The 13,193-nt window shown below is 42.2% G+C and overlaps 2 protein-coding genes across 4 annotated transcripts; both read right to left on the minus strand.

Annotated features, from left to right (window-relative positions):
* Window positions 1–4,062: 4,062 nt before the first annotated feature.
* Window positions 4,063–6,753, minus strand: LOC125010623 (zinc finger protein 239-like). The gene is made up of 3 exons (XM_047589390.1): window positions 5,702–6,753; window positions 4,486–5,471; window positions 4,063–4,122 (listed from the first exon to the last, which is right to left on the minus strand). Exons 1-3 carry the CDS (start codon window positions 5,892–5,894, stop codon window positions 4,063–4,065), a joined length of 1,239 nt encoding a protein of 412 aa, XP_047445346.1. The 5' UTR covers window positions 5,895–6,753.
* A 601-nt stretch (window positions 6,754–7,354) lies between these two features.
* Window positions 7,355–10,413, minus strand: LOC125010985 (zinc finger protein 34-like). 3 transcript variants are annotated; one of them, XM_047589965.1, is made up of 4 exons: window positions 10,112–10,413; window positions 8,919–9,083; window positions 8,172–8,699; window positions 7,355–7,705 (listed from the first exon to the last, which is right to left on the minus strand). In XM_047589965.1, exons 1-4 carry the CDS (start codon window positions 10,281–10,283, stop codon window positions 7,599–7,601), a joined length of 972 nt encoding a protein of 323 aa, XP_047445921.1. In that variant the 5' UTR covers window positions 10,284–10,413; the 3' UTR covers window positions 7,355–7,598. The 3 variants fall into 3 exon arrangements, with proteins under 3 accessions (XP_047445921.1, XP_047445919.1, XP_047445920.1); XM_047589963.1 differs by having other exon boundaries at window positions 7,355–8,699; window positions 10,112–10,411; XM_047589964.1 differs by lacking the exon at window positions 8,919–9,083 and having other exon boundaries at window positions 7,355–8,699; window positions 10,112–10,411.
* Between the last annotated feature and the right edge of the window lie 2,780 nt (window positions 10,414–13,193).

Here is a 13,193-nt window from a genome sequence, read left to right on the forward strand (position 1 = left end):
TTGGTCAATCATCAAATTAAGACTGTGCTGGCTGTATGACCTCCAATAACAATGTAAGTGCTAAGGGGCTTACATATGCTGCAAATTCAATTTGCCCCATTGAAGGTCCATCTGATCCCCCTTTTGTCCCTGTGAGCAAAACAATGAGGCCTACATGGGTTCCTGTCCACTCCACAAGTTTTCTCACCTGACAACCCCGTCAGAACCCACTTTACCCTATATGGGGCAAACACAGTGGCCAACAACCATGGAAACCGCAGACAAACCCACTTGGGACCCTTATCTGCAGCCCATATTTAACTTATGACCAAACCCTGACCTGCGGCTGGCAAATTTCCACCACTGATCCATATGATGTATTTTCCACCTTATATTCCCACATAACCACAACACAGTTAGCTGAGTTAAAACAACACAACAAAAGCACAACCCTACACTTAAAAAAACTTTATTAAATCAACTCACACAGTGTTAAAGCTGCAAACCCACAAGGATGTTTGAGCAATCTTAGGCACTTTGTATCTTAAGTTCTACTTCAACCTCAACAAAATTTGTCTTTTGCGGCTACATCCATGTCTCACAACTGTCTCCTGTTGTTGTGTGGGGTTCTCACCAGTACTCTGTTTCCCCTCCCACTTCCAAGTACATATTTGCAGTGGTATGCTACATAAACTCTCTGTGGTTAGCCCTAGATAACTGAGACTGTCCAGTGGAACCCCACCTCTCCCAATACTCCAACCCCCCGTACCCCCCATAGATAACTGTTACAGAAATAAGGAATATTTCAAAGAAAACTTCTTAAATATAGTCCTTCATTACTATCGCACCTGATTAATTAGACCAAAACCTTTACCACACACTTTACAATATGCGGGTGTCTCCACTTTGGATTCATCATGTTGCTTCAAACAGCTACCACCCTAATGAAACTTTCCACATTCTAGCAACAGTAAGCCTCTCACCCGAGTGGATTCTCAATGTGATTTTCTATTGACACAAGCCGATACTTTTTCCCCACACACTTACAGATATGCTTCTCACCTCCGTGTGAGCCTCATTGCTCGATTAAAGTACATTTATACGATACCTTTACCACACACTTTACAAGTTGGCTTCTCACCTAATCCTCAGTGAGGTAATGACTTTCCAACCAAACCCTTCCCACCAGAATCACAAAATACAATTCTCATCCTGGTGGATTTCATTGCCTGACAATTACAAGTCTTCTAAACTCTTCCCACACGTCTGCAAAATATGCCTCTCACCTGTAAAGCTCGATCACCCCCTCATTTAAATTAGTATCTTGAAGGTTTTCCACAGATACACATTTACAACTATTATCTGTGTCATTCACTCTACCTCTGACATGAGAGTTTCTACGCTGTTCTTTTGCTCTGCAACGATCTTCTCTCTTCTTTGTCACTGCTGCATTTCCTATTATCCCGATCCACATACCAACTTCCTCCCACTGGCTCTCACGTTTTGTTTGTTCACTAACTCACTTTCCTCATTAGTAGAAACCCAAGCAAAGAATCAGCCTCCACTCAAACTTATGTGCTTCCTGCTTACTCTGCAAGAATTCCTCCTTCCTTTATCCCTGAGTTCGGTTCCTCCTGATCCTCTTTATCAGTGGAGGATCTGGTTCCTCTTGTTCCTCTTTAAGCTGTAAGTTCGGGTCCTCCTGTTCAGACTAGCCCTCTCCTCTTAGAAAGCTGTCATCTACAACTTTCCCTCCGCCTTACAAACAAATCTGATCGCTGGAAACATTAAAATAAAAATATGTCACAAAAGCATGCATTGTATTTGTTCTTTTACCAATATACACAAATAAGGAGAAACGTGGACTTTGAAGCCCATTCAAAACATCAAAACAAAGTAGTACTCATTTATTAAAATAAGCACTTTACTTATCCGAAAACAAAGCAAATGAAACAATCAAGTAATCTGCATATTATAAATGAATTATGCCTCTGACAACAATATATAAAACCAAATGACAAATAGTGTTGCATATAAGAACAAATCACAGCACTTTTGTTTTTTGGTGGTTTTTGCTTTATTCTGATAGTTTACGGAGGCAAAAGAGAAGAGACGAGCTGAAAAAGACCCAATGTAAAGCTGAAACCATGAAGATGGAACAAGACAACAAACGCAAAAGACAAAATCTAACCGAAGGATGTAGTCCAATTACCCCATGTATACATGACGACCACGGATTAATAACTCTGAAACCGACATTTGGCAAACTACAACACACTGACACCTGTATTTCTCCAACACCCTCCTCTCTCCAAACCACTGTTTCTACATCTTCTTCTACTCTTAAGGTTACACGCCGGTTTTCCATCACCTAATCTTCTAAAGCAATCCCAAGATTTATATGACCTCAATCTCTGTCATTCCCAACAGTGTTCAGACGATCCAACCACTCTTATACTCTTTTATGTCACTTCAAAATGAACCTATGAAGCAAGCTATGACATGACAAAATAAACTTCCTTAAATCGTTGGCGTTTAAAACTTTTATATCTGACATTACTATACACTTTACTATATGTTACAACAGCACATGGGAAAAATAATGACATTTCTTAAATGTTCAATCTATAATGAATAATATACAACTTTATTTACCTATCAGTGAGCTTTTCTGTAATCTCCTAGACTACACCTTCATGTCAACTGGCCACTCTTTCCCCTTCTTCCTCCAAACTTGGTTTCCATTCATTAGTTTATTTTTGTAAAACCGTTCTACTTACTCACCTATTCTTTAACTTTATCTCAGTTTCCATGATATCCACATACTCCTGAACATCGTTCTCTTCTCTACTGACGACATTCCTTTCAAAGAGTCCCGAATATTCTTCAACACACATTATCGCTCGATATCAACCTCTCAAACTCCAATAAGACATTTTACTAATACAGAAGACATAACTCTCCACTCGTCCATACACTAGTAAAGTTAGAAACAGCTGCATATAAATAATACGTTAAACTCCTCACAACCACTTACACCTGACGCTTATTTACCCGGAGACACGCGCGCGCCATCTTGCTGGCTTAGATCCGGAGTCTGCGCAAATACGTCCGACCCCCGATATCGATGCCCGCCCAACTTCCTCCAACTTCGCTCTTGGTTTTCGTTCTCTCTACTTCCACCACCAGGAGAAACATGTTGGAACATACACGAATTTATTTTATTATTCATTTATTTATCACTCTCACAACAGAGCAGGAATTCATCGACCAATTTAAATATCTTATGAGTTTATAATGTGTCCAGAAAACTCTTGAATTCATCTCAGTCAAAAACTTAGAGAAGATTTAATGTGAATTTAATTTGATATTTCAGTGACCTACAAAAGTTATTCATCAGCTTCCTCGTGTGTTGCTTTTGGTGCAAGTCGATCAAATTAAACTGTGGCTCTGTATGAGCCACTTAACAATGTAAGTGGCTTAATGCTTATCTATACACAAATTTCAAGTTGGCCCCATATAATCCATCTGACCCCTTGAGCCATGTAGCAAACAGATGAGGCCTACATTCCTTCAACTCCACAAATTGGCCACCAGCTGAACCCTCCAAACCCACTTGAGCCCATATGCAAACACAGGGCGGGCCACCCTGGAAAACCGCAACAAACCCACATGGGACCCTTATCTCACCCATATTTAACCCATATGGACCAACATGACATGCTGGCCTGGCAATTTTCCACACTGTCCATGTATTTTTTCCACCGTAAATTCCCCACACATATCAACAACAACACACCATTTTTAGCAATTAAAAACAAAACACAACCTGAAACTGGTAAAAAACCTTTATGCAAATCAAGCTTCACACAGTTTACAACACAAACCCACAAGTTTAACAGATCTAATACTTGTATCTTTAAGTACTACTACTTTCACCTCAACCAAATTTTCTTTTTGAGCGGCTACATCGATGTCTCATCTCACAGCTGTCGCCTGTTTATGTGGTTTCTCACCAGTACCCGTTTCCTCCCCTTCCAATACATATAGTTCATTGTTATTCTACTTAGCCTCTCTTGTACCCTAAAAGAACTGAACCCTGTCCATGGGACCCCACCTCTGCCCAATGTACTCCAAACCCCCCTACCCACCAGAGATAACTTTCAGAAATTAATGATTAATTTCAGATGAAACTTCGTACATTATGATCTTCATTGGTCTCACGACGTATTAAACGACCAAAACCATTACCACACCACTTGACCAGAGGTACGGTTCTCCCACTGTTTGAGTCATCATGTTGCGTCAAATGCTATACCCCGCATGAAACATTTACACATGTTCTCGCAACATACGGCCTCTCACCCGAGGGATTCTCATGTGAATTGTAATGGACAGACAAGGCCGATACTTTTCCCACACACTTTACAAGTTATGCGTCCTCACACCGGAGTCTCATGTGGCTCAATAAATTAGCAATACTAACACTGAAATATAACCACATACTTTACAGAGGTGTGGCTTCTCACCCGTGTGAATCCTCATGTGGACGTTAAGGTGACATTTCCAACGGAAACCCCTCCCACAGGTGTCACAGATATACAGATGCTCACCGGCGTGGATTCTCTTGTGGGCTGATAAGTTCTCAGCACTGCTGAAACTCTTCCCACATGTTTTGCAACAATATGGCCTCTCACCTGTGTGAGTCCTCATGTGGGCATTAAGGTGACTTCTCCAACTGAAGTCTTTCCCACAGATGTCACAAGAATACAGATGTTCGACGGTGTGGATTCTCTTGTGGGCTGATAAGTTATCGGACCTTCTGAAACTCTTCCCACAAGTTTCGCAACAATATGGCCTCTCACCTGTGTGAAATCTGCGATGCACCCTCATCTTGAAATTAGTCTTGAAGGTTTTTCCACAGATGTCACATGTTACAGACTTTTTATCTGTGTCAGTATCACTCTGACTCTCTGACATGGGAGAGTTGTCTACATTGCTGTGACTTGTGTCTCTGCAACGTCTTCTTCTCTTCTTTGGATTCAGCTCTGCATTTCTAGTTGATCCCGAGTCCACATACTCGATTCCTCCCTGATCTGGGCTCTCACTTTTTGGTTGTGGTTCACTGAGCTCACTTTCCTCATCAGTAGAAGTCTCCATCAAGGAATCAGCCTCCAGCTTCAGAACAAGATGTTCTTCCTGCTGACTGCTGCAGGAGAATTCCTCCTGTTCCTGTTTTATCCCTGGAGGTTCTGGTTCCTCCTGTTCCTGTTTTATCCCTGGAGGTTCTGGTTCCTCCTGTTCCTGATTTATCTGTGGAGGTTCTGGTTCCTCCTGCTCCTGATTTATCTGTGGAGGTTCTGGTTCTGCTTGTCCCTCTTTAAGCTGTAGAGGTTCTGGTTCCTCCTGGTTCAGACTGGAGGCCCTCTCCTGCTTAGAAAGCTGGTCATCTACAACTTCCTCCTCCTTACAAACATAATGCTGTGGCTGGTCTGGAGGGACATAAAAATAATAAATGGTGTCACAAAAGCAGTTGCATTGTATTTTGTCTTTTACCAATATACACAAATATGGAGGAAACGTGTGGACGTTTGAAGAAAATTCAAGACAAGAGATGAAGCATGTTAGCAACCTTCTAGCCGAGTCTCTTTCCTCTGTGTCTTCTCCAAACTGTGTGTTTTCATTCATTAGTTAGTTTTTAAACCGTTCTACCTGTACTCACCTATTCTGTGTAACTTTATCTCAGGTTTCCAGGTGATATCCAGCAGTCTGCGCTGACGATCGATCTCTTCCTCGTACTGGACGACAGTTCTTTCAAAGAGTCCGAATATTTCTTCAGCAGCAGCAGTTAGTCGCTCGATGATCAACTCTCTCAAACTCTCAGATGAAGACATTGTTACTATAACAGAAGACATAGTCGTCTTCCAGCTCGGTCCATACACTAGTGAAGTTAGACAGCTGCATATAAATATAGATAAGACGTCCTCACTCACTTACACACTGACGCTATTTACCCGGAGACACGGGCGGCGCCATCTTGCTCGGAGCTTGGAGTCGGAGTCTGCGCAGTACGGTCCGAGGGCGGAGCCACGATATCGATGCCCCGCCCACACTTCCTCCAGACTCGCTCTTGGTTTCGTTCTGCTCTACTTCCACCACCAGTGAGAAGGACATGTTGGAACATACACGGAATTTATTTATTTATTCATTTATTTATCAACTCTCACAGACAGACAGATTTCATCGACCAAATTTAAAATGATCTTTATTATTTGGTTATGAATGTGATCCAGAGAAACTCTTGACTTCATGCTCAGGTCAAAAACTAAGGGAAGAGTTTAATGATGAGATTTAATTTGAATGATTTCAGTGACCTCAGAGTTATTCATCAGCTTCCTCGTGTGTTGCTTTTGGGTGCAAGTCGAGTCAAATTTAAGACTGAGAAACACTGGTGTCATGTACGTCTCTGTTATGTATTTATTTTGTTAATAAATACAATGATGGAAAAAAGTTCATGGACACCATTAAAGTTTTACACAATCTCAAAGATTATCATGAAATATTTGTGTCTTTTTATGAAAAGCACGGCCTTCATTAGTGGGGAACCAAGATGACCCGATACTGAAAATGTCTTATGTATTTCTATGAAACCAATCAATTTTAAGATATTTAATGGCTGTTTTAGCATTTCTCTAGTATTTTGTCTGCGACTATACTGAAAGAAATGACACTTCCTACAGATCTAAGAATGATTCTTAATGTAATATTTCACGAATGCATGGGGGCTCTGAAAACACCCAGCCAGCTTGTCCATCTGGGGCCCACAAGGGTTAAATACGGGGCACTGAGTGGGCACTGAGTGGGCACTGAGTGGGCACTGAGTGGGCATGGGTTTGAACTGGGTAAATTTTGCAGGTCCCATGTGGTTTGAGGTGCATGTGCCCCACATGTGTGGGCTGGCTGTATGAGCCCCATAACAGATGTAAGTGGGCTAAGTGGGCTTAGGCATATACAGGGCAAATTTCAAGTTGGGCCCCATTGAAGGTCCAGTCTGATCCCCCTTTGTGCCCATGTGAGCAAACATATGAGGCCTACATGGGTCCTGTGCAACTCAGCAAGTTGGGCCCCAGCTGAAACCCAGTCAGAACCCACTTGAGGCCCGTATGGGCAAACACAGATGGGGCCACCATGGAAACCGCAGACAAACCCACTTGGGACCCTTATCTGCAGCCCATATTTAACCCTTATGGGACCAACATGGACATGCTGGCTGGGCAATTTTCCACCACTGTCCATGTGATGTATTTTCCACCTGTAAGATTCCCCACATATCCACTACACAGTTTAGCAGAGTTAAAACAAAAGCACAACCTGAAACTGGTAAAAAAGACTTTATTAAATCAAGCTCACACAGTGTTACAAGCAGCAAACCCACAAGGTTGTTGAAGCAGAGTCTGAAGGCACTTTGTATCTTTAAGTTCTACTTTCAACCTCAACAAATTTGTCTTTTTGGCGGCTAGCATCGATGTCTCACAGCTGTCGCCTGTTTTTGTGTGGGTTCTCACCAGGTACTCTGGTTTCCTCCCACTGTCCAAGTACATATAGGTTCATTGGTGATTCTACATTAGCCTCTCTGTGGTAGCCCTAGACAGACTGGAGACCTGTCCAGGGTGGACCCCACCTCTGGCCCAATGACTCCAACCCCCTGTGACCCTCCAGAGGATAACTGGTTACAGAGAATGAATGAATATTTCAGGATGAAAACTTCTTACATGTATGAGTCTTCATGTGACTCGTCAAATGAGTATTACGACCAAAACCTTTACCACACACTTTACAGAGGTACGGTTTCTCCCCTGTGTGAGTCATCATGTGTGCGGTCAAATGGCTACCCTGACTGAAACTTTTCCCACATGTCTCGCAACAGTACGGCCTCTCACCCGAGTGGATTCTCATGTGATTTCTAATTGACGACAAGGCCGAGTATCTTTTCCCACACACTTTACAGAGGTATGGCTTCTCACCCGTGTGAGTCCTCATGTGGGCATTAAGGTGACTTTTCCAACGGAAACCCTTCCCACAGATGTCACAGAAATACAGATGCTCACCGGTGTGGATTCTCATGTGGACTGACAAGTTATCAGTCCTTCTGAAACTCTTCCCACATGTTTCGCAACAATATGGCCTCTCACCTGTGTGAGATCTGCGATGCACCCTCATGTTGAAATTGGTCTTGAAGGTTTTTCCACAGATGTCACATGTTACAGACTTTTTATCTGTGTCAGTATCACTCTGACTCTCTGACATGGGAGAGTTGTCTACATTGTTACTGTGACTTGTGTCTCTGCAATGTCTTCTTCTCTTCTTTGGATTCAGCTCTGCATTTCTAGTTGATCCTGAGTCCACATACTCGATTCCTCCCTGATCTGGGCTCTCACTTTTTGGTTGTGGTTCACTGAGCTCACTTTCCTCATCAGTACAAGTCTCCATCAAGGAATCAGCCTCCAGCTTCAATACAAGATGTTCTTCCGGCTGACTGCTGCAGGAGAATTCCTCCTGTTCCTGTTTTATCCCTGGAGGTTCTGGTTCCTCCTGTTCCTCTTTAAGCTGTAGAGGTTCTGGTTCCTCCTGGTTCAGACTGGAGGCCCTCTCCTGCTTAGAAAGCTGGTCATCTACAACTTCCTCCTCCTCCTCCTTACAAACATAATGCTGTGGCTGGTCTGGAGAGATGTAAAAATAATAAATGGTGTCACAAAAGCAGTTGCATTGTATTTTGTCTTTTACCAATATACACAAATATGGAGGAAACGTGTGGACGTTTGAAGAAAATTCAAGACAAGGAAGAAACACTTCTTGCTGAGTCTCTTTCCTCCATGTCTTCTCCAAACTGTGTGTTTCCATTCATTAGTTAGTTTTTAAACCAGTCTACTTGTTCTTACCTATTCTGTGTAACTTTATCTCAGGTTTCCAGGTGATATCCAGCAGTCTGCGCTGACGATCGATCTCTTCTTCGTACTGGACGAAAGTTCTTTCAAAGAGTCCGAATATTTCCTCTCGAGCAGCAGCCATCAATCGCTCGGTGATCAAATCTCTCAAGCTCCCAACTGTTTGTCAGCCAAAAATTCAAGAGAAAAATCAAGACAAGAACATGAGGACTGATCAGAAACATCAGAAACAAAGCATTGACTCATTTATTTAAATAAGCATTTTACTTTTGCAAATGAAACACTCAATCAAGTAATCTGCATATTATAGAATGAAGTTTTGCTCTGATCAACAATATATAAAACCAATGACAAATAGTGTTGGCATATAAGAACAAATCACAGCGACTGTTGTGTTTTTTGTGGGGTTGGTTGGCTTGGTAGTTCTGATAGTGACAGATGGCGAAAGAGAGAAGAGACAGCTGGAAAAAGACCAATGGTGAAAGCTGAACAGTGGAAGATGGAGACAGAGGAGCAACAGGACGTCAAAAGACAACATCTACCGAAGGATGAAGTCCAAAGTACGCGCCATGGTGATACAGGACAGACCACGGATTAATTAACTCTGAAACAGCGGCATTGGCAAACAACAGACACACTGACACCTGGTAGTGTTTCCAACACCCTCCTCTCTCCAAACCACTGGTTTCACATCTTCTTCTACTCTTAATGGTTCCACTGCTCGGTTTCCACACCGTATCGGTTCTAAAGCATATCCAATAGGATTTATACTGGACTCATGATCTCTTTCCATTCCCAACAGTGTTCAGACGGATCCAACCAACTCTGTGATATATTCTTTTATGTCACTTCAAAATGGAGACTCATTGGAAGGCAAGCTAGGTGGACATGAGCAAAAATAAACTTCTTAAATCTTTGCTTTTAGCAACTTTTTGATATCAGACTTTACTATAACTTTACTATATGTACACACACAGGAAAAAGTAATAACATTTTCTAAATGTTTGCAAGTCTGATAAGTGAAGTAATAGTTAGCAACTTAGTATGTTAGCCTGAGTGCAGTGAGCTTTCTGTTAGCTCCTAGCTACACCTCATGTCAGACAGGCCAGTGTCTTTCCTCCGTGTCTTCTCCAAACTGTGTGTTTCCATTCATTAGTTAGTTTTTAAACCGTTCTACCTGTACTCACCTATTCTGTGTAACTTTATCTCAGGTTTCCAGGTGATATCCAGCAGTCTGCGCTGACGATCGATCTCTTCCTCGTACTGGACGACAGTTCTTTCAAAGAGTCCGAATATTTCTTCAGCAGCAGCAGTTAGTCGCTCGATGATCAACTCTCTCAAACTCTCAGATGAAGACATTGTTGCTTCAACAACTCAAACATTTATCCGGGACGCGACACAACCTTCTCCCAACTCACTCCAAAAACACAAAAACACTGACGGTCTTCAAGAGACAAACCACTTCCGCCTGGTGTCCCACGATAAAGTTCCGACATCGGTGAACGTTTAGTTCCGCTCTCATTTCGGTTCATATCATCGTTTCTAGCAGGAATATTAACTCTGCATTCCCATAAAATAAAACAAAATCAATTGACTGATTTCACTTTTATACTTTTATATTATTTGAATGATTTCAACGGCCACTTTATTAGGTACACATTGCTAGTAGAAGGTTGGATCCCCTTTCGCCTTCAGAATGTCATAATAAATCGCTGGTCCTCAGTCTGAAGAGGTTTTCAGGTGGTGTCCAATTCAGCTCGGGAAAGTCGAACTTTGGTGTTCAAAAATGGTCAGAGTTCTGAGCAGTAAATGAACTTAAATGCTGGCAAAAAAAAACTAAACAAAACAAAACAAAAAAAGGACAGCAGTTTAAAAATGTTCACCAGGTACACCAAAAACACTCTGAGTTCTAAGGGCTTGTGCTTCCAGGTCACACCTCTTGACCATCCCCTTACACTGGCAAATTACACCATTAGAAATCCTTCACGTCAAGTTTTATTAGGCCTGGGATGTAGGTGATCCTGTTACTCTACTTAAAACATGTTGTCCAGACAAGTCCTGTGATGTCATGCCTGGGCACATCTCCACGCTCAGATCTGCCCTCACTGGTTGTTTGTCTCTGTGTTAGCCCTGTGATAGACTGGCAAACTGTGTACCCCACCTTCCGCCCAATGACCGCTGGGAAAAGCCCCAGCAACCCTAGTGAGGATAAGTGGTAGTAGATGATGAGATGAGAGAAGTTTAGCCCGAGACCCTCCCACTAACATTGAGAGGAGGAACTTATGAATATATACTGCAGGCAGCCCTATACTGGCTAAAACTTGTTTATTTCTGCAAAGTGTCACAATGAACACTGAAAAGTTTGGGCACCACACACTTTACAGTGTTTGTCACCAGTGCGGCTTCTCTTTTTGCTTAAAACAAATCAATAAATGAATGCACAACTAATTCAAAAAGAAATTCAGCAGGTTTTCTTTCTTCAGTAAAGTCTCTCATGACCTTATTCACTTTCTTGGTTTGTGTCACTAATGAAAGTTTAGGGTGAGAAAAGAACAACATGGAAACACAAAATGAAACAAGATCTAAAAAAAACCCAAAAAGAAATGTCCCAACTCGACAGGGAGAAGTGTACATGACCATATAAAGTCAATACAACACTGAGAAACGCTGGAGTCATATACGTCTCTGGACTTTTAATAAACACAATCCTCTACACAATTTACTAGTATTAAAATAAAAACACAATCTAACACTGTTAAAAAAAAAAGTTTTAATAAATCAAGCTCATACAGTGTTATACAGTGGGGGAAATAAGTATTTGATCCCCTGCTGAATTTGTAAGTTTGCCCACTTCCATAGAAATGATCAGACTCTGGTTTTTATGGTTGTTTACTGGTTATGGGTATAGACAGAATATCAGTCGAAAAATGCATAAAAAAACACACAATCTAAAAGTTATAAATTGTTATGTATTTTATTAAGGGAAATAAGTATTTGATCCCCAAGCACAACACAAGTCAGTATTGTAGAGAAACCTTTGTTGGCAAGCACAGCGATGAGACGTTTCTTGTAGTTGGTCACCAGGTTTGCACACAGCGCAGGAGGGATTTTGGCCCATTCATCTTTACAGACAGTCTCTAAATCCTTCAAGTTTCTTGGCTGCCTCTTGGAAACTCGGAGCTTCAGCTCCCTCCACAGGTTTTCGATCGGGTTAAGGTCTGGAGACTGACTAGGCCACTCCATGACCTTAATATGCTTCTTCTTGAGCCACTCCTTTGTTGTCCTGGCAGTATGTTTTGGTCATTGTCATGTTGGAAAACCACCCACGAGGCATCTTCAGTGTTCTTGTTGAGGAAAGAAGGTTTTTGACCAAGATGTTACAGTACATGGCTGCATTCATTGGCCCCATAATGCGGTGAAGTTGCCCTGTACCCTTTGCTGAAAAACAGCCCCAAAACATGATGTTTCCACCTCCATGCTTAACCGTGGGTATGGTGTTCTTTGGGTCATACTCACGTTTTTTCATCCTCCAAACACGGCGGGTCGAGTTAATGCCAAATAGCTCAACTTTGGTTTCGTCAGACCACAGCACTTTCTCCCAAGCCTTCTCTGAGTCATTTAGATGTTCACTGGCAAACTTAAGGCGGGCCTGTACATGTGCCTTCTTGAGCAGGGGGACCTTGCGGGCACTGCAAGAGTTCAATCCATAACGGCGCAGTGTGTTGCCAACTGTTTTCTTGGTGACGGAGGTCCCAACTGCTTCCAGATCATTAACAAGCTCCTGCCGTGTTTTTTTAGGCTGCTCCCTCACCTTTCTCATCATCATCCTCACTCCATGAGGCGAGATTTTGCGGGGAGCTCCAGACCGAGGACAGTTGATGGTCCTTTTATGGGTCTTCCACTTGCGAATAATGGCACCAATAGTTGTCACCTTCTCACCAAGCCTTTTGCTGATGGTTTTGTAACATATACCAGCCTTGTGCAGGTCTACAGTCTTGTCCCTGACATCTTTTGACAGCTCTTTGGTCTTGCCCATGGTGCTGTAGAAGTTGGAATGTAAGAAACTGATTCTTAGATCAGGTGCGCTTTATATACATGACGAGTTAAGATCAGGAGTATTGGTAATTAGTTGACTGAGCACAGCTGTGTGCCACATGCGCACCAGCCAATCTGTAGGAGCCTGAATTCTAAGTGAATTGTTGGGGATCAAATACTTATTTCCCTTAATAAAATACATAACAATTTATAACTTTTAGATTGTGTGTTTTT

The sequence above is a fragment of the Mugil cephalus genome, chromosome 7, assembly GCF_022458985.1.
Source record: "Mugil cephalus isolate CIBA_MC_2020 chromosome 7, CIBA_Mcephalus_1.1, whole genome shotgun sequence".
Classification (NCBI taxonomy): domain Eukaryota; kingdom Metazoa; phylum Chordata; class Actinopteri; order Mugiliformes; family Mugilidae; genus Mugil; species Mugil cephalus.